The 21,124-nt window shown below is 41.6% G+C and overlaps 2 protein-coding genes across 4 annotated transcripts in view; one reads left to right on the forward strand and one right to left on the reverse strand.

Moving 5' to 3' along the window:
• The window catches only part of LOC121644826 (protein unc-13 homolog A-like), a 32,885-nt gene extending 22,345 nt beyond the window's left edge, over window positions 1-10,540 (forward strand). For 2 of the 3 annotated variants that reach the window (XM_041993054.1, XM_041993056.1), the window contains 18 exons: window positions 240-374; window positions 471-598; window positions 825-910; window positions 1,031-1,157; window positions 1,251-1,347; window positions 2,249-2,392; window positions 2,473-2,550; window positions 3,277-3,354; window positions 3,435-3,523; window positions 3,614-3,757; window positions 4,398-4,521; window positions 5,115-5,171; window positions 5,293-5,373; window positions 6,750-6,897; window positions 7,204-7,260; window positions 7,587-7,673; window positions 7,770-7,926; window positions 8,009-10,540. In XM_041993054.1, the coding sequence (XP_041848988.1) occupies window positions 240-374; window positions 471-598; window positions 825-910; window positions 1,031-1,157; window positions 1,251-1,347; window positions 2,249-2,392; window positions 2,473-2,550; window positions 3,277-3,354; window positions 3,435-3,523; window positions 3,614-3,757; window positions 4,398-4,521; window positions 5,115-5,171; window positions 5,293-5,373; window positions 6,750-6,897; window positions 7,204-7,260; window positions 7,587-7,673; window positions 7,770-7,926; window positions 8,009-8,297 (2,106 nt within the window). In that variant the 3' untranslated portion in view covers window positions 8,298-10,540. Of the gene's footprint in view, window positions 1-239; window positions 375-470; window positions 599-824; window positions 911-1,030; window positions 1,158-1,250; window positions 1,348-2,248; window positions 2,393-2,472; window positions 2,551-3,276; window positions 3,355-3,434; window positions 3,524-3,613; window positions 3,758-4,397; window positions 4,522-5,114; window positions 5,172-5,292; window positions 5,374-6,749; window positions 6,898-7,203; window positions 7,261-7,586; window positions 7,674-7,769; window positions 7,927-8,008 lie in introns of those variants that run through there. The other variant, XM_041993055.1, reaches the window with a different exon arrangement.
• Window positions 10,541-12,398: 1,858 nt separating this feature from the next.
• LOC121644828 (RNA-binding protein MEX3B-like) lies at window positions 12,399-20,505 on the reverse strand. Its single transcript, XM_041993059.1, has 4 exons — window positions 20,029-20,505; window positions 18,945-19,518; window positions 17,059-17,315; window positions 12,399-16,929 (listed from the first exon to the last, which is right to left on the reverse strand). Exons 2-4 carry the CDS (start codon window positions 19,453-19,455, stop codon window positions 15,712-15,714), a joined length of 1,986 nt encoding a protein of 661 aa, XP_041848993.1. The 5' UTR covers window positions 19,456-19,518; window positions 20,029-20,505; the 3' UTR covers window positions 12,399-15,711.
• Between the last annotated feature and the right edge of the window lie 619 nt (window positions 20,506-21,124).

Raw genomic sequence — 21,124 nt, forward strand, 5'->3', positions numbered from 1 at the left:
TTTCTTTTTTTTTCTTTTCTCCACACTAAATATGAACACTATAAATATGTTTAAACTCAGTTTTTTCTGTAGCCTGAAGCACAGTTTGATAAAGAAGATCATAACCCTGTTTAAACTGAAGTTATTAGCATGAAAGTCACTGGTTAAATTCCCAGCTGAGGTTAAATTTCCTGCTGAGACAATGTGCGTCTGACACATATTTTTGATTCAGCCATATGCTGCATGTTGTTTGTGTTCAGGTCCAGGAGCTACAGAGTCCCCCCAGGGCGAGTCAGGTGGTGAAGGACTGTGTAAAAGCATGTCTCAACTCCACCTATGAGTACATTTTTAACAACTGCCACGATCTCTACAACAGGGAATACCAAACAGACCCGGTGAGTTTACCTGCACAAAATCTTTGAGAAAAAAAAGAAAATCTTGATAGATGCATCTTTTCTGATAAAATTTTCTACTTTTTTTCTTAATTTTAGTCAAAAGCAGTCCCCCCAGATGAACAGGGCCCGAGCATCAAAAACCTTGACTTCTGGTCAAAACTCATTACCCTCATCGTTTCCATCATAGAAGAGGATAAAAACTCATATACCCCTTGCCTTAATCAGTAAGTGTGATTTGAAATAATTTAATCAAATATTTGTGATGATAAATTTTTTAGGATTTTTAGGACAGTAACTTTTTTCTCACAGGGATTTTTATTTTTGTGGCAGCTGGAAACATAGAGAGGAAGTGCTGCCGAAGTTACATAAAAATGAACTTGTTAAATAAAACAGCACAATTTCTGGATACAGAGCTGGATTTAAGCCTGAGTGCTGTGATGTCCCTCACAGGTTTCCCCAAGAACTCAATGTGGGCAAAATCAGCGCGGAAGTCATGTGGAACATGTTTGCTCAAGATATGAAATATGCCATGGAGGGTAAGTCTTTCAATCGCTGGGATCATAGGAGTTTTGATGCATGTTTGTGTTTTTTAAAATTTGATGGAGAAATAGGAGTGCAGAGAGGGAGTTTCCTAATCCTTCCTCTTTGATATTCAGAGCATGAGAAGCACCGGTTCTGTAAAAGTGCAGACTACATGAATTTGCACTTCAAGGTGAAGTGGCTCTATAATGAGTACTGCAAGGAGCTGCCTACTTTCCAGAAGCACGTACCTGAATATCCTGCGTGAGTGTTTTTTTTTTTTTCTATAGCTGTACACCTCTCCTGATGTATTCACATCTGTGATGTAAATATTTATTTTATCTTGATTTTTTGCAGCTGGTTTGAGCCATTTGTCGTCATGTGGTTGGATGAGAATGAGGAAGTGTCCAGAGATTTTCTCCATGGAGCTCTGGAGAGGGACAAGAAAGATGGGGTACATGCTGTCATTCGTCATCTCAGTTTGAACAATTATTGTTAATTATTGTGTTTTTTTATTTTTTAGATGTTCTTTCTAGATATTGGCAACATTAGTGCTTGCATCTCTTAGTAAGACTACTTAAAAAGAAAGAATAAATATAGTGATGAAAGAATATAGTTTAAATATAATTCTGCTGAGAAAGCATTGGAATACATTCTGAAAGTTTAAATGTGATTTTCAACCTGCAGCAAAAACCCTTATTTCTTATGCAAATTCATTTATGTGACTCAGCTCACATTCCAAGCTGTGAAGAGCAGGTTGAATGCCTTAAGGCAATCAATAATGATTTGATACCAAAGGTACATGGGAAAAAAAACCTCTACTGTGGAAAAGAGCAGATGCTACAGCACAAGTTGATGTAAACACATACACACATACCACGCAGCATCTCACACTCTGGGCCTTACTCACACCTTCACACCTGCACAGCAAGAAGGTCGATACAAAGCAGCTGAAGACGCTCTCAGCTCATATGTCAGGGTTCCACTGGGTCCAATTACTGTAGCCCCAAGTAGCTTCTGCCTTCCTGTGTCAGCGGAAAGGTGGTCCCCAGACTCAGTGGCATACCGTAACATTATTCAATTCTGAGCTAATGGCTGGGCTGCTAATAAGGTTACTTTTCCCTATAATAACCCTCTGATCACCTCAATTCATCTGATCCAAATGCTTTAAGATCACTTACCTCATACGTTACAGGCAACTAAACAGGGGTCAAGTTTTATTGTTCCTCTCAGGGGTGATGGCTCTTGTGGGAAATCGAACTCTACACTTCCAGTGTTTGATCACCACGCTGTAGCAGAAGCACCTCGAAAACCTACTCAAAGTTTTCCCTCTGGTCTTTCCTCTCGATCTCCAGTTCCAGGTCACTTCGGAGCACGCTTTGTTCTCCTGCTCTGTGGTGGATGTGTTCTCTCAACTCAATCAGAGCTTTGAAATCATCCGCAAGCTGGAGTGTCCCGACCCTCAGATTGTTGGCAACTACATGAAGAGATTTGCCAAGGTGACCTTCATCTCCTCAAGCTCTTACATCATGTCATTGCCTTAGTACACACTCTAATGTTGCACTTCTCTTTTTCTTAGACTATCGGTAATGTCCTGCTGTCTTACGCTGATATCATTGCAAAGGACTTTCCAAATCACGTCAAGAAAGAGAAAGTGGTAGGTATTTCTGATATTTCTAGTTGTAAAAAGTATGTAATAGATAGTATAGAGGTTTGACACAACAAGGTAACTGATGGGAATTTGTGTGGTTTGAACTGTATTTGTAGGTTGTATGTTGTGTTTATGATCAAGTTAAATAATCTGAGCTCAGTAAACTGCTTTAAAGTGTTATTGCTGAGTCCAGGTTACAATGTTCAGAGTGAGTCAGTGCTGTATAATAGCTTAAAGTGGTTTAGACTTTGGGAGGGTTTAGACCAGGGGTAGCCAACGTCGGTCCTCGAGGGCACCAATCCAGCAGGTTTTCCAGATTTCCCTGCTCCAGCACACCTGACTCAAATTAAATGGATCCAACAGCCTATAAGGATCTCCACAATGACTTGTTAGTTTAAGTCAGGTGTGTTGGAGCACGGAAATCTGGAAAACCTGCCGGATTGGTGCCCTCGAGGACCGACGTTGGCTACCCCTGGTTTAGACTGTGCTCCCATAGAGACTAGCACCCCCTAGAGGAACAGTGATTAATCAACTCTAGCGTCTCCTGGCATGCATCACCAAGGGTGTTTTTGCTAAAGGAGCAATTCAGAGAAAACAGAAAGTTAAGCAACCTGGCCTTGATTGATGAAGATGAAAAGATGGGAGCAGACATGGAGAAGGAAGGGAGGATGTGAAAGAAAGACGATTGTGTGTTGTTGTGTTTGTGTAATGATGTTTTTTCCACCTCCACAGCCCTGTATTATAATCAATAACATCCAACAACTCAGAGTTCAGCTGGAGAAGATGTTTGAGGCCATGGGAGGCAAAAATGTGAGTTTCCATACCTGTCTTTCTTTTCCCCCCATAATACGACACATCTGTTGTACTAATGACATCTATCTTACTTCTAGCTCAATCTGGAGGCTAGTGACTTCCTGAAGGAGCTCCAAAACAAACTGAACAACGTCATGGACGACCTCAGTCGCATCTTTGCCGTGAGGTGGGCGTTTTTGTTGGACTCTGCCTGAAACTGACCACACCAGTTTCTCCAGCTGATTTCAAAGTCTGTTCTTTTTGTGCCCTGTTGCAGTTTCCAGCCCCAGATTGAGGATAATGTCAGGCAAATGGGGGACATCCTAGCCCAGGTGAAAGGTCAAACTGTCCCAGCCAATGGCAGCGTTGTGCAGGAGGCTGATAATGTCCTGCAACCCATCATGGACTTCCTGGACAGCAAGTAAATATCGATAGCCAGTTTTGATGTATAATGATGCCCAAACACTCTAAGATACAAGTACGATCATCTGCTATTCAGTTAAACCTTGCAGTGTATTCATTTAGAAGATTAAAAATACAAGATTTCAATGATTAAGACTGAGAAATATTTTTTTAAATGTCTGCTTATTTACAGTTCAATGCCAGCGCCACTTTTCAAAAACAGCTGGGACTGCTTATATGAGTCTTGATGTGACTTCTAATGTCCAAAAAACGCAGTGGCATCTTAATGGAGTTTGAACATATTTACTTCTAAAAGCCTTTCTTGGATGTATTGTTTATCCTCAGTGCGTTACAGTCTAGCTGACAGTTAATCTTGCAAACAATATGTGTCTTTTATAACTATGTTGCTGGTGTAGAATTCAAATTCATTTCCCTTTAAAAAAAAAACCAAAAAGAACAATAATGTTTCTCTTCTTTAACATGTAGTATTATGTCTTCATGCTAGTTTCAATCATTTTGAAATCAGAGGATTCTGTACGTTGATTTACAGTTTGTCCATTGCCTCAACTCTCTTGGAAACTGGGCTGTAAATGAAAATACAGGCTTTTAAAGATGCTCTTGTTCCTGTCAAGTGAGGTTGTTTGTTTTTCCATTTTTAGTTTATCATTGTTTGCCAAGATCTGTGAGAAGACAGTCCTGAAGAGGGTGTTGAAGGAGCTGTGGAAACTGGTGATGAACACAATGGAAAAAACAATTGTGCTTCCAACACTTACAGACCAGACGGTATGTCATTAAAAAAAAAAAATCAAACATGTTCTCTTCCTCTTTTTCATCTGTTCTGCCACTTAAATTCAATATTTCCCCTTGCTGTTATAAAGTATGATTCATTAACTCATCTGTCCTGCCGTTTCCCCATTGCTTTTTCTCTCCCTCTCATAGGTTATTGTAAGTATGTTTGTGTAGCCTTGTAGCCTTTAAAAGCATGAAGAAACACTTTTCTTAACAAGTACCTTAACAACACCCTCTGTAGCCCTTGTCACTTTTCTCCTTGATGGGTGCAGTGTTTCAAAACCTGATTTATGCACAGTGCACCAGAGGCAGCCTTATTTGCCCTGCTACACTGTGTTGCTGCTCACTACTAAAACACTTAAACCTAAGTCCTTCCCCTCCTTGAAAACTACTCCAAAAATACAGCTTGTTTATTCATTTGAAAGGTATGTTCACTCAGATTATAAATGATTTGAATTTATAGCTCTGTTCTTTTCTGAAACACTAACCTTTAACTTAGCAAATCCTGCTCACGTGCGCATCTCTCAAACACCACTTCTATTTTTCTTCACTCTGTGCTCACATGCCTGTCAATCTCTCTTTCACAGGGCACACAGATGATCTTTAATGCTGCAAAAGAACTGGGTCAGCTTTCCAAGCTCAAGGTGATGAATATTGCTATATGGTAGCAGCGACAATTTAAAGTCCTATCAAGTGAAATTACACCAAAATATGTGGATTTCATTAACATGGAAGGCTGAATTCTCTGTATGTTCTGTCCTGCAGGAACACATGGGCCGAGAAGAGGCCAAAGCTTTGACTCCTAAACAGTGTGCAGTCATAGAGTTAGCACTGGACACTATTAAGGTATAATATGTAGTTTTTGCTTTTTAATCTGATTATTATCATAGCTTGTACTCAAGTGTGATGCTGCTGTTTAATAGATGTTCACACACTTAAACAGAGACTTTGATTTAATGGCTGCTTCATTTGAAAATCAAAATGTTAACATGCTCATATGGGTTTTTTGGGATATTTGAAGTCTAATGATTGATGTAAGCAGTCAAAAAATGTCTGAGCGTTACCACCTCAGAACTGCGATAAATCAACAAAAGTCTCCAAATCACAGCTAGAGTTTAAATTATGACAAGCTTTAGAAAAACCGGCTATCTAACAGTGGCATCAATGTGAGTCTGTTCTGCTTTGATCCTCTCTGTCTGGACTGTTTTGTGTGTTTGTGCTCATAAACTGTGGGGTCAACTCTGCTTTGGATTGCCACCCTCCGCACTAAACACCAGCACCATCCCAAGTGTACATGCACAGAGCCCCGTCTATGCTCTGAAAATTCCTGATTTAAAAACCAGGCGCTAGATTTTCCTCTACTGCTTAGAAAAAAAAGATGTGCTTCATCGGTATTGACAGGCATCATATCTGCCTCGTCATAGCAGCAGACAACAAGCTCTGGATGAGGAGGGTAGGAAAGAGAGAGGGGCAACAAGTGGGAGGGGAGAGATGGAGCTCACTTACATATTCACATATCTCAAAGTAAAATAATTTCTTTAAATGAATGAATAAATGAAAATTCTTCACATATCATTTATATGAACATAGAATGTTCTCACATGTTTATTAATACTAAGGATAAACCCTGTTTAAGTTAAATTTTAAGAATACGGTGATTAATAAGTTCTTAGTTTAGACCAGTATCAGTAGGATGCATTATGAAAAAAAATAACAGATCAGTTAAAGCGTATTCTAGTCTTCCTTGCGCTAACCTTAATAAGTACAGATTACATCATGTAAATGTATCCAAAGAAACTTTAATCTTTTGCATAAAAAGATCATCAGTTGATGTCATCCTAGCTGCCAGTAGGTCAGTTGCTGTCAACAAGCTAAATATCGGCTAACACAGAAGTTATGCTGATAAATCTGCTCATTCATATAAAAAAACAGATTTCTGAAACCTTAATACATCAACAAACGATTTGTATTAAAAGAATTTTGCCACAAAATGTCATGCATTTATTTATTTAATCAGAAGGCACTGTCTGCATGGGGTGTTTTATTTAATTGGATTTGAAATTAGGTGATATATAAAACTAACTACCTATAGCTAATCATTGGTCATACCTGAATTAACAGGAGGATATTGCAGGGAATTGTTTGGGGAACATTTTCTTCTGTCTCTCTGCTTGCCATCCAGTGGTCTATAACACACGTGTTATGTCCTGACTGTTATGCAGCAATACTTCCATGCAGGCGGTGTGGGCCTGAAGAAGACATTCTTGGAGAAGAGTCCGGATCTGCAATCTCTGCGCTATGCCTTGTCTCTGTACACGCAGGCCACAGACAAGCTCATCAGGAAGTTTGTCCTCTCACAGAATGCTCAGGGTATTACTTCAGACAGTAACAACACACACACACACACACACACACACTTTTACTGTTATAAAGTAGATTTAAACAGATGTTTTGAGCTACTCAAGAATTTTGTTTAATCTTCCATTCAGTATGGTTAATTGAATGAAACTCTATTATTGGGGCTAAGTGGAATAACTTGCTTAGTGTTGTGGAAAACCTTGTAGTTATTACTTCAGTAGCACATACCACAGCTCAGCGAGGTTAATTCCTGCAGTCTGCTTGGTCAAGAACATTTTTAGCCATCTTTAATTCAGATTTTCTTCTGTCTGCTTTCAGTTCATGGAGGGAAAGGGATCAGGTACTCAGCCAATGAAGACACCCCGCCAGAAAAAGGTAAATGTTCCCCAGGAAAGTATTCAAAATGGATAGGATTGTTGATGTAACATGAAATCTTTCACACATATATCTGTAGTGAGGAAACAGAAAGCACAACACACCAACAGAGAAACTAAGTATAAACACAGCAGACTTCAGATCAGAGTGTGAAAGACATGATGAATGAAGGAACAGGTCGTGCACACATTGTGTGGAAGAAAAAGTGGTGTTCATCCATAAACTTTCATTGCTTCCTTCAAATTAATTGATTTTTTTTTTCTATCCTTTAAAGTCAATAGTATCTGATGAGTAGAAGGCTGATCTTTCTTTTTTTTTGTTTCCAGCATCTGGAGTGGATGCAGTCGGCGAGGTGATAATGAATGTTGACATTTTACCCCAACCGAATGGAGAGCACAAGATCAGTGTCAAAGGTAAGAACACAGTGCAGGTTAGGCTGTGGTAACATCTGCTTCTTTGTCCTCTGCTATCTTCCTTTTTTGTTCACTTAACCTGTTTTTCCCTCCCAGTGGTTGCTGCTAATGATTTGAAATGGAAAGCACAGGGCTTCAGGCCTTTTGTGGAAGTCTACATCATCGGCCCTCATCTCAGCGACAAGAAGAGGAAGTTTGCCACCAAATCCAAAAACAACACCTGGTCTCCAAAGTTCAACGAGAGCTTCCAGTTGTGAGTATCCATTCAACTTGATCACGCATGTAAGCTGTAAACTAAAGAATCAGGGTCACCAGCATTTTCTGTGTCTTTTCAGCTCGTTGGGCACTGAGGTGGGACCAGAGAGCTACGAGCTACAAGTGTGTGTGAAGGACTACTGTTTCGCTCGGGAGGACCGTACTGTGGGCATGGCTGTGCTTCAGGTGAAGGACATGGCCAACAAAAGCAGCGTCACCTGCTGGATGGCGCTGGGCAGACGAGTCCACATGGATGAGACGGGCCTGACAGTGCTGCGCATCCTCTCCCAGCGTAACAACGACGACGTGGCCAAAGAGTTTGTAAAGCTCAAGTCAGACCAGCGCTCAGCTGAGGAGGGCCGCAGCTGAGGGAGGAGGAAGAGGACGAAACCCGTGTGCACAAACGCAGCAGAGACACATGAGATAGACATAATGTTACGCACACATAGCACTCACGCCTACATAAATAACCACGTGCAATATACAAGCACACAAAAAAGCTCTATTGTAAATATATCTGCATACATTATGCAACATTTACCTTGCAGTGTTATCAATGCAAAGATGGGGACTTATGTTTATAAAAAAAAGATTTGATTTAATTTTATTTATGCAGCTGCCCCATTTAAGGCTCTCAGTTTAGGGTTACTGTCAGATTAGCAAGCAGTTGTCCATCTCTCACTCACTCTTTCCTATGGCACATCACACCTTTTATATGCTGTACATTTAGTTGTGATATAATGCACTGGAGAACAACAAACCATGTGAATAGTTTGAGAATGACCACTTTGCACTTTTTGCTTCTCTGCATCTTCAGGAGAGCAGTCTTTGCCTAGCTACGCTCCGTCCGTCCGTATGTCTGTCCTGCCTGACTTCGTGTCGTTCCTCAGTGCGTCCTCCGCTCTTGTCGTTCGATCTGCATAGTCTTCCCACGGTGTGGTGTTAAGTTGGGGTTGATAAACAGATCTAAGACTAAGTCTTCTTTTCGCCCAAAAAAAATTCCAAACAAGATCTTGGATCAGTGTGAAGGGGGCAACACCACTGCTAGTTTGTGTTGTAATGTACCAATGTCCTGCATGTTGACCCCATGAACACTGTGATTCATTTTGCTGTAATCATGGCAACTATTCCCCTCCCACATAAAAGATGGGTGCCTCCAGTATTTCATCTGTGTGAGCATGGTGCATATAACCCTGTTACAATAAGGTTTTGTAAACATGAGCTGACTAACCGTCATAATCAAAGAGAAAATACACTGACAGTGGATCGGTTCAGAGCCTAATATGTGACATGTTAATAGAAACAGATGTGGCTGCATTTTTAAAATGCTTCATACCACTTGAAACAGAGCAATACCCCACTGTCTCTCACCCCTAGAGTGCACATTAACTCCAAAAAGGGCTACAGGATCAGTGGACTTCAGGCACTAATACATACGGTCCGCGCTTCTGTTAGCAAACTGACCACAAGGTTCTCCTGTGCACCTGCTCTGCTAGAGAAACAGTAGTTCACTGCAGACATGCAACAAATGAGAAAATCATGAATGATACTTGGGAACTGGGAGAAACCACATGAACCCTGAAAGGTGACTTGACGCTGACCGACATGTCACTGAAACACTTTCCTCCTTATCACCTACACACATATATAAACACATCTACTTAAGGCAATAGTGGTTTGTTTGTGTGTTTACAGGAACATGTGAACAAACCCTTTGTGAATTATGCTGTCTTTTGTTGTTGTGTACATGCGTGTGTGTGAGTGTATTTGTGTGCGTGTGTATGGGTTGATGGTTGCTCCTCCAAAATGGGCTTTTGAGATTGTGAGCAATACTTAAACACCCAAAATGTATGCGCTGTCAGTATAGAAAACAGCAGGAGCAGCATGTGCACTGTTCAGTTCCAAGGAATGGGAAACTTATGATCACATTTTTTGTAAATCACTGAGATATTTTATTTATGGACTCATAAATTCCCATTCCCATTGGAAGTGTGTAATTCTTTCCTGACATATTTGCTTAGGAGAAAGAAAGTGTTTTGAATTACTGTTTGCTTTTAGTAGGACCAAATTTGCAAAAACCACAGCTCAGTTTTTTTTCTTTTCTTTTTTTTTAAAGAATGAAGCCATCAAAGTCACGCCAAGCATTATGATGTCCCTATGTTCCTTTTAATCATGTGGATTGATAAATCCGTTTTTCATTCCCTGCAAAGAGGTGAGCAGACACTCAAAGCCATAGTCTGGCTCGTCTTGTTGTCTTTTAGTGAAACTAAATGTCAGTGGCGGTGACTAAACGCTGCAGGAAGCTTTTCTGTCACACCGTACCGGCTTATCTGTTATCTTAACTCAAAACTGCTTAGACCTACCAAAAATAAAATCTCTGAATGTTATTTATCCTCAGCAAAGCCTTCTCTGTCTCATCGAAAGGATTGTTAAATCTTGAACCACTTTTAGCTTCGAGAGACCAACTCATGCCTTTGATTTTGGTCACCAGATAGCACTTGAGCCATAAAAATATATAGTCTGCTTGTTTTTTGTTTTTTTTTGTGAAAAATCTTTAGTTGTGCAGTCCTTATCAACATTTAAAGGGGAACTCCACTGATTTTACACATCAGGGTCTTGATGTGCATAGGCCACAATAACCCAGACTGAAATGTCAAACATGTTGCATTATGGGTACTGATTTTTATTGATACCGGTCAATGAAATTTCACAGTGCTACAAATTGGTGGAGTGCTCCTTTAACGGTCCATGCAGTTACACAGTTTTCATGTGTTGTGTGAAATCAAGACAAAACTTGTAGCTGAAAAAGCAACAAAAAACAACTGATCATCCAGTTTTGGGCTCGTTGGCCATCTGCTTCACTTGAGTGTGTACACACACACACCAACCTCTGCTCAAGCACAAAAGGGGACATAGAAGATGACACGCATGCATGCATGCACACCTACACAACTCTGTGGAGACCAATGATGCCCACCCTGTGAATAGGATCAACTACAATTGCATGATGGGAAACTTAATTGTGCCAGCACGTGTCTCTTTGATGTTGACTTTTTATTTGACTTGTTTTTAGCTGTGTAATAACTCATCAGTGTGTTCGTTTTTAAAAAGCAAAAGAAAAAAAAAGAATCTGTAACCAATATGAATGTAGTGTGAACACAGAACTCGCATGAGAGAATTATTTTCTACTGAGGATGTTTGTAATTTGTTTCTTATCATTATTGATTGTTCTTAATGAGACGAAGTGGAGCTGGAATGCAGCCTGAATATGATCTGCTTCCTATTAAAAGGACTTTTGTGTCACAACCTACATGTCTCACAGAGAATCACTGCCGGTTAAAGGAATGTTTTCATGCTGTCATTTCGTCAGACGACTACATGAAGCTAAAAGTCGTGAAAGCACCTAGTTAGAAAATGTCTCTTCACCTTCACCTATAAAAATTCAGACAAGTATTCTAGCAGATGGTGGGGTCTCTCTAAGACAGCAGGGTGGAACTGACATGAGCATTCAGCTTGAAGCAGCTTCCACCTCAGTGACCACTCAGTCTGTTCCCCCACATGACCTCATGACCCCACATGGGGAGGGGTTGTAAGAAGGGACAAAAGGCATAAAAGTAAAAAAAAGCAGTAATTTATGACATTTTGATTTGGATTAGTGCAGACATGTATTAAAATTTGTTTTTATTTTTCAAACTTTAATCCCAGTTGAAAATCGGTCTTTGCATTTTAGCCATCTCAACACTCAGACAGCAGTTGGGGACCGTGCCCTGACTTAATTGTGTAACTTACAGTCCCCTAAAATATAAGTATCTTTAAGCTTTATTAAAAATGTGAATGTATTCTTCTTTAATCTACTGATTAAGCAATCTCCATTAAAAAAAAAGTGATTTCAAGAAAAAAAAATACCCATTTAGAATGCATTCTTATAGAGAATTTAAAACATCTTCTATGCTTTATATTAAACCCTGTACTGCCCCTTAGCTCTCCGTATGGAGGAAAAAAGTCTTTTGCACACATCTCCAAACATGTCTGAGGGGCAGTGTTTGATCTGCTGCAGGTGTGTCTCTGCTGCCACCACGCGGTGCCGTCGCAGCTCTTCCAGTCTGCTGCACATTTTTACTCTACCAATAAAGACTCAGGACACAGGCGCTTTATTTTTTTACCGTAAAAAAATGAAACCAAAAACAAGACTTTATTAAAGAAGCATAAAAAATAAAACTCTTGATACATTTCTCATAACCGTCAAGTCAGCTCAAATTATACGATTATACAATTTCTCCGGCTCACGGTTAAAAGGTCCATAAACTTTCAAATAAAATATATTTCAATTTTAAAATTTCTTCAATAATTTTCTCATTTTGTTATAAATTGCCTATATGTAGTACACAGGAAATAAGGAAAATAAAAAATGGAAAATAAAAATAAATTTGAAGTAATAAAAAGGGTCACATTATTGTCTGGGATATTTAGGTAAGCAAATAAATTGTAAAAAATAAAACGTGTACAAAGTTTTTTTTTGTTGTTTTTTTTTGTTGTTTTTTTTTTTTTCACCTTAAAAATTATTAGCTAATGCCAGGTGGCTTGAAGACATGCAGATGGTTAACTTACAAATAATGATACATGTTCTTTAGAAACTACACTTATTTTCAATTAAGTCATTTTGTTTTTGAAAACAAAAAGATCCCGTTGATTGTATCCAGGGTATATACACACACAGGTTAGGCCTGAAACCTAGTTTGCTAACATTTTACATTTTGGTTCTGCATACAAAGATAATTAAAGCAAAAAAATAGGAGAGCGGAGGCTTAAAGGGGAGTCTGTCACCCCTTACTGACATGGCTCTCTTTGCATCCCCCTTCTAATCACAAAAAAGGTCAGAGGTCACTGACTAGCATGCCTCAGGAAACCCTGTTTTAAAACCTTTAAAAAGGAATTGGGGGAGGGGAAACAATTGGCTAAAAAATAAAAAGTAGCAGTCAATCTGAAAAAAATTGTACCTTTTAACAATTAAAACTACTGTACATTAACCCTAACATTCTCTCATTGGCCAGAAGCATCCCGGGGTAATGCCAGGATTTATATTTAACCCATCTGGCAAATACAACACAATTTTTTTTCTTTAACATTTTAACTTGGACAGTTTAAAGAGGGCTTCAAGAGTGGCCCCAACAGACTCACAGACCATCACATATCTGTTCATTCAGACACATTCGCAGCCCTGCATCTGTTTCGAGTGTGAAGGAGAAGATACGGAAAGCAACTAAGCCCGACAGGAAGGGGGTGTTGCCGGTTTCAACACAGCAGTCCCACAGGGGGAGGGGGACAACAAGAATGAAAACAGGGCTTAGAAACAGGGTCTATAGTGCACTGGAGATGTTAGTCTGAGAACTAAATGGCCTCCCACTAATGACTTTTGTTCATCTTTATAATTCAGTAGGGAGTTGCACCAAAGCACCAAGGACTGGTCTTCACAAAGACTACTAGCTCAGCTACTGGGCAGGCTTCCTTAAAACTGTCCACGTACTGCTGCGCTCAACTGGGACAGTCACAGTGGAGACACTGTTATTGTCCCATAAGTAGCAAACAAACGGTCAAAACAGCAAATAAGTTTGACGTTATACTAACTGGAGCACCAAAGCACAACAGCAACTGCACAATTCCTTACTGAGAGAGTTAACTTTCATCTTATAATATTAAACCCTGCAATCTGTATTGATCTGTGATAATGTCCAGGCAGGATGACACACTGACTGCAATGACTCTACACTCCAACAAGATCTGGATGCAATGAGCGTGTAGAGATACTTGGAAAAATAATTAATAAAGCAAAACATTCTGCAGCTGCTGGGATTGAACACAGAGTGTCTGGAAGCCCTGGATGACCTAGCTACTAGCTGCCATAAAGAATAAGTTGATCTTTTCTACTATGTGAGCCTGAAAATGTGATTATGTGTCTGTGCAGTCAGAGGAAGCCCTTGAGAATTAGGTGTGTTTTAATTCAGTTGTCATGGCTTGTCTCACTCTATGTGCTGGTTCCACATATGCTCAAAAGGGCCACCGACAACAACCATCACACCAGCGTCGCCCAAATCATGTTGTATTAAACACTAAATGAGGCAGTTACTGCAAACTCACACTGAAACTTTTTAAAAAACACAAACACAAAACAGGCTGTACCTGCCTCAGGTTACTCAGTAATGCTATGAAACACAGGACAAATCTCAAAACTACTAAACCATATAGCGCACTACATTTTGCCAAGAGTACAGCGCTATATGGATACAACAGTGTGTCATCTGAGAGAGTGCCATACAGCTTTGCTGCTGAGAGGGGTGGAAGACCAAAACCTAACAAAAACGGTAAGAGCTGTTTTTTTTTTTCCTTTTTGTTTTTAAAAAGGGACTGGGGTACAGTGCATGGGGGGGAGGGTAAAGGTTCAATCAAGCCCCTTTTTTATTGTGTCGTGTAGGAGAAGCAGTCTTCTCTCCTTAACCGTAGTGAACAAAACATTCTTGTGTGACATCAGAAAAGCCCTATCTCATCCTAGAGTTCAAAATAAGTCTGTTGGCCACACACTAGACAGTCAAGAGTCATAAACTAGTAAAAAACACTAAAATAAGCAGTGTAACAGACACAGGATGTGACAGGATAATGTTCTAGTGTGGATGAATCAGAGCAATGCCTTCCTTAAAGACAAGAGTGATGGACAGAAAACAGACCCTCTCATAGCGATGACACACTGACACTCATGAATATAAGTGGGCATTATTCTCTTGCATACACATCAACACATACACACAGAAGAAGGAAATAAATGTAAAGGGATTGTCAGGCAGCCCAAACTTCCTAACTGACCACAGTCAGCATCACTGAACCATATTTTTCCCCACCTATTAAAAGGATAATCAATAAGAATAAATTCAACAGCCACATTCAAAACGTGGAGCAGAATCATCCAAATTCATCCAACTCATTACTGACATTGAATCAAGAATTATTGACGCCTATTCATAGCATTCATTTGGCTTATTTACTGATGGCTAAATTTTGTGTGGCAACAAGAAACAGGAATTCATCCTTAACAGGTACCTTTAGTGTAGTGTTCTGCCAGGTGCCCGACAACAAGTCAACCTTTAAATAAGAAAAAAGGCTTTCCAAGCTCAGAAAGGAAAAGGAAAAGAGAGAACCCTTCTCGCTTCTTGTCACAAAAAATAGAGCATGAGTGATCGCGGAGGAGAAAGGGATTTGTTGGAACAGGTTGAGAACATTAAAATTAGGAGTAGAAAAGTGCAGGCCTCATTAACAGCTTCATCGAAAAATATCTGTCGAGTACAAAAGTGTCAAAAGGAAAGGCTGTGAAAGCAGGCAGAAATCTGAAGAAGCCAGAATGAAGACATGTGGAGACAGACCGACAGCCAGCAGAGCCGGCTGCACCGGGTCGAAATGAAGGCCTGAAGAGAGATAAGACACTAGTTTCCTTCCATAAGTTCACCGCTGAGAGACTGTTGACCAGTTTCAATTCACTTCCCTCTGAAAATAAGTCATTGTCATTATTATTATTATTATTATTGTTGATGTTATTAATCTTGACAGTTATCAGCAATATATCAACATCTGTATATTATCATCATCTATATTAATGCATTTATTATGATCCGTTGTGTTTGTGAAGGTTTATTAGTGTGAATCCTTCCATTGTCTCCACCACAGCTGGTGCCCCACTCAACACCCTTCCTGCACCCACCCAAAACCCTCATACCCCCCCCCTCAGTTTCCTGGAGCATTATGAGAAGATGCGGATGCACTGTGTGGTAGGAGTGTGACAGACGGGACATTCTGGCTCAGCTGACTGGCAGATTTGCCCAGCACACTCCATGCAGAAAAGGTTGTGGCCACAAGGCACCAGAGCTGCTGTCACCTCACTCTCGAAACACACAAAGCAGTCCCTGTTGACCCCAGGGCTAACGCCAACCAAGCTTGCAACCCCTGGGCCGGAGCCGCCTTTCAGACGGCTTAGCATCCCAGAGCTGAGAGCTATGCCGCTGCTGCCTCCCTCGGAGTCAGTGGGTGAGCCGCCTGGAAGGGAGGAGGCAGAGCAGGAGGAGTAGCCGGTTGATGAGCCCCCAGAGCTGGAGCTCGAAGCTCCAGAGAAGGAACCGCCACCTGCACTGCCAGACTGTAGCCAGGAGAGAGTGCTGAGGGGGTCACTCTGGGCACGACGTGCCAGTGGGTGATCCAGGGGGCCAACGCCCGTGTCCTGAGGCAGAGTTGGAGACAATCGTGGAGTGATGGCACCGCCGCTGAGGCCGCTGCTGTTGCGACGTAGAGGCTGCTGCTGGGAGGCGCCAGCTGTTTTATTGCCTGCACCGCCATTGACGAAAGGCGCCCAGATGTTGGAAGCACTGAACTCAAAGCCTAGTTCATCTGAGGGTGGCAGACCTGGGGTAGAGTCACCCCCAAATGTGAACCCACCTCCAGCACTGCTGGAGCCTGTGCTAAAAGGGCTGGTTGGGCTACCGCCCTCATTGGCCTTTCGGGTGGTGCTGAAGCTGTCCGAGCTCATCCCACCATTGTGCGTGTGATATGCAACAGAAGAGGACATCTTCCGATTTGAGGAGTGGTGCATGGACATGGGAAGAGAAGGTGGTGGAGATGGGGGAGGAGGGGGCGGGGCTGAATGATGGCTTGAAGCCCTGGACCACAGGGATGCTCCGAGCCCTGCACTCAAGGAGCCGAGACCTTCGAGGCTGACATCAGTGCCGTTGGTGTGGAAGTCATTGTCTCCTTGAAGGTCTACAAAGGTTCCTGTTCGCAGAGTGATGTGAGTCTCAATTTCCTCTCTCGCTCTGTCCACGTTCTCTGGCATCCCAGTCACCTCAAACACCGGGTCTTTCTCTCGGCTGGGTGTCACAATGTAGGTGTGGGTCTGCTGCTGGATACGTTTGATTGTTGCTCCCTTTGGTCCAACAACTAAACCAACCACTCTGTAGGGCACTCTCACCTGGATCAAAAACAGAATAATGTTTTACCCAAAAACATTTACTCCATGAGTATGTTTAGGAAAAATATTTAGTGATTCATTTTTTTATCCTGAAGAGTACAACTACAATGTAACATCTCTAAGCCACACCTGTATGGTGGTCTGTCCCGGTAGATGAGGCGGACCAGGAAGAGAGCCACCTCCTCCTCCTCCTCCTGCTCCTCCTCCTCCTGCTTTGCAACGAGACGCCCGGATCATAGAGAAATGCTCAGCCGCAGATACAATTTCACGTTTGGCCATCTCCACATCCTCCCGGCGTCCCGTTACGATGAACACCGGATCCTCGCCTCTGACTGGAGTCTTTATGTAGGTGTTTGTTTTAGCCCGAAGAGCCTTGATCTTACACCCTGGAAGATTATATATAACAAAAACAGTAAAAATTACATTTTTAACTAATTTAAAAAAAAAAAAAAAAAAAAATTCTAAACTCAAAAGTCTATGCATATGTATGTTGCCTTATATTTTAAATGAGTGACAATTACATAATCACTTGACCCATTTATTTTAGCTAGGATATGGGTAAAATCGACATGGTCATTTCTATGTACTTGTATAAAAATAGGCTTATGAAACTAAATGTAGCATTACAATCACTATATTTCATCCTTTGTGCACATCTCCTTTCCACTATGGTTTAATGGCACCAACAGCTTATCTTAAAGCACTTATCTTCTAATCTTTTACCTGCTTTTCGATTAGCATCTTTTGAAATTTACATTATGGATTCAGTTACAGCATCACTGTGGGTGCTTTCTTGCTTTGAGCCATGTGAAAAACTAGATCCCAGCAGCAGGAAGGAGGCAATTTGTGAAGTTTGTAGCAAAAAGGTGGCAGCCCATTGATAATATTAAAATAGCTTACTTAAAATGTTCTGAAAAACTGAAGTAAAACTTCAACATCACAAACTGCAGTAAACGGGTCAACTGTCCACTATATTATATGCATACAGCAGTTATTTTATAATATGAAGATGAATAACGAATCCACATGTTTTGCTTCAAAACATTTAACCCGTTATCTTTTGTGGCGTCTTTATAATAGTATTATATCAAAATATAATTCATAAGCTCAAGCGTTGTCTGTGGCTGCTGCACCGCCCGTGTCATCTTCTGCTGCCCCGCCAGCATCCACACCGTACTGTGTCTTTAAATGAGAACGGTTGATTCCCGGTGACCAATAGGACGCACAGAGCGTGATGTCATTCTGGGAAGCAGAAAGCATGGCTTTTTCAAACAAAGAGAACAATGCCGTAATGCTGCCGCGGCTGCGACGCGAAAACTGACCCCAAACGCCAGCACACCTCAAGAGTGGGTCAAATGTTGATAAAAACGACGGGGAAATTTTTATATGTATAAAACGCAGTAGCTCGGACGCGAGCAGCAGCATCGGCAGACAGCGATGGGTGCAGGGCGTAACACCGCCCAGTCCCGTGTTTGTGCGCTTGCTGCCCCATTTCTACCTTGAAATCGGCTCAGAAAATCCCATAATAAAACACCACAGACACGCATGTGTGTTAGCGTCGCGATTTACGTGGTCAAATTTGGGATATATATATGCGATATATAAACTGAGCATATTTCGCTATATCTTCTTTGTTTGGTGCAGGCTTCTAGACATGTCCAGACTCCCGACAATCTGCCGCTTTGTCTGACCCTCTTCCACCCCTCCCCCTCAATCCTACTCATCAACCACCCCCACTCTCTGTCAGGGCATTGTCTAAATACTGATAAAATTGGCATTTAAAATCACAAGCAGTGCCGTTTAATACAGTATCCGCATTATGCTACCACTAAAATTTCTAAACAGTGTTTAGTCCGACCGTAGGACCATGCCCAGACAGTTAAAGTTCAGAGACCCTCCTCTCACCAGGCAGCCACCCAAACAAAGAACAGCCAGGTTGCATGCTGCCCAAACAAGCTCAGAATAAACATAAACACGCAATAATAATTAGTCAGATTAGCATCATACACGCTTACCTTGTCTCCCTACTATTTCAGCCACATGCTCAGAGCTGGGGACAGGCACACATTCCGTCATGTTGACGCTTCTTTTCCTGTTGGAGAGGACTGAGCTTTGTTCCCCGTGGAGCATGGAGTGTGAGCCGGCCATGTGGTACCCGCTTGAACCGTAGTACTCCGGAGACGGAGAGCACGATGTTGGTGAGTCCCGGGACCCACTGGGATGATCCAGCATCTGTAGATCCATGTAGCCACCTCCACCCACACCATTGCAGCTCTCAGAGCCCGGACCCTGGTTCGCATCCAGAGTGTCGACAAGTCCGCTGCCTCCACTACCGCCGCCGCCCCCACAGTCCACCTTCTCTATGGCCATTCGTGACAGCTGGTCCAGGGCAAAGCGGAGCGCCTCTTGGTGATCCTCTTCCCGGGACTCTTGATCCGTTTCCCGGGACAAACCGACACTGTTGTGTTGGCTGCTGATCACCACGTCGTGGTCCATAATCTCGGGGTGGAATAAAGGGCTAGGCATAGTCTCTCCGTTGATCTCACATCAGATCACGGATGCCTGTTTGTTGGGAGTGCGCTCACTTTGCTGAAATTAAGGAAAACAACAAACAAAACAAACAGGTTTCAATAAAAATGTACATAAAATTTGTTGTAATGAACATCCAAATCAACTCATCAACAGCAACATGCATGATGTTGATTTGAGCGCCCTGCTTTGTCTGTTGTTGCTTCTTGTCTGACAAGTGAACCCATCCAGGAGAGTGCTTGTTTTGTCTGCCTCAATAAAACTGAATAATGCATTTCTCAATGCAGATAAACTGATATTGTTTGAACCAACTTCGATCACTCGATATGTGTAAATTGAACTTATAAGGTTTACAAAAGAAGGAATTAATGCTGTTCTTTGCTTCAAGAAGAAAGCTAACAGGCTAGCTCCACATAGTCGGCACTTAGTCACGTTGTCGACCCCTTTGTTTGGGAGCACCGCGGCTAGCTGGTTAGCTCTGTCCTGACAGTCGAGCTTGTGCTTATTTAAAAAAAAAACAAATATGTTGTTTTTTTAAATTAAACAAACATGGAAAGCTCATAAACTTACTTTGTCTAGCCTTTAATGTGCTCTTTTCGCTTGTCGTCCACCTCTTGAAGAAAAGGCGTGAAGCAGCAAGGAGAAGATCAGTGCTGTGCGGTGCAGCGCTAAGAGCTAGCGCGTTAGCTAACTAGCAGGCTAAATGGGGGCGTTGAAGAAAAAACGTTAAAAATCGAAAATAGGGCACTGTTGTTTTTCCTCTTACTGGAGAGTCAAAGCGTACTCCTAGGGTGGTAGCTGAGTCTTCATTCTCCGTATCGTCAACAACACCGAGCTTAGATCCAAGCCTGGGAGTTCCCTTTTATGTATAAAAACAGTGATTCTCGGCTCTCTACTGCTGCCTGACCCCGGTCCGTCCGCCGCCTTTGTCTAGCCAGGCGCACGCCGCTCCGTCTCCCGCACACGGCACTGACGTCACCCGCGACACAACAATGGGTTCAAAGGCCACATGAAGCCAGTGGATATAATCAACGCTCAGCTACTGCCCAATGCCAATATGTCTGTCAATTTCCACGGCACAATTTAACTAAATTTTTCTATTACAGTGATGCTTTTGCATCCTGTCAACACAGAGATGCATGTGAAGGAAAAAATGTGGTCATGGTTGGGTGTGTTCACCATGGCTACCAATGAGGTGTTTGGGGTGGTCCAACAACACCTCAGAGAGATGCTCATGCACTTTGGTATTGCGTTTGCTTCCTAGGTTAAATAATGACAAGTAATAGTCATATAGGTACAAACAGTCAATGTGAAATCATGCAATTACTTCAGGGCATTATTTTTATTAACCAAGCACTGGAATCAAGGTTTGCTTTTTTTTAAAGTGTATCTTAAAATAATGATCACAAGTCCATATGCACAATGAAAGCATGCAATTTTTAAAAAAAATAATAAGTCATAAGGTTAATTATAATTAATACCAAGTCCCTGTATGCCCCCACAACAGTCCTGAGAGGAGGAAATTTGAAAAATCCTTTTATTTATATTTTTTGACCAAATCAGATTTGATTCGTGAACCATCTCTTCTGGTATCTTAGTGCCTCCAGCTTGTGATGAATGCAGAATAGACACAGGAAGCGATCACCTATCTGGTATTTCTAACTAA

Source organism: Melanotaenia boesemani, chromosome 8 (assembly GCF_017639745.1).
Source record: "Melanotaenia boesemani isolate fMelBoe1 chromosome 8, fMelBoe1.pri, whole genome shotgun sequence".
NCBI lineage: Eukaryota > Metazoa > Chordata > Actinopteri > Atheriniformes > Melanotaeniidae > Melanotaenia > Melanotaenia boesemani.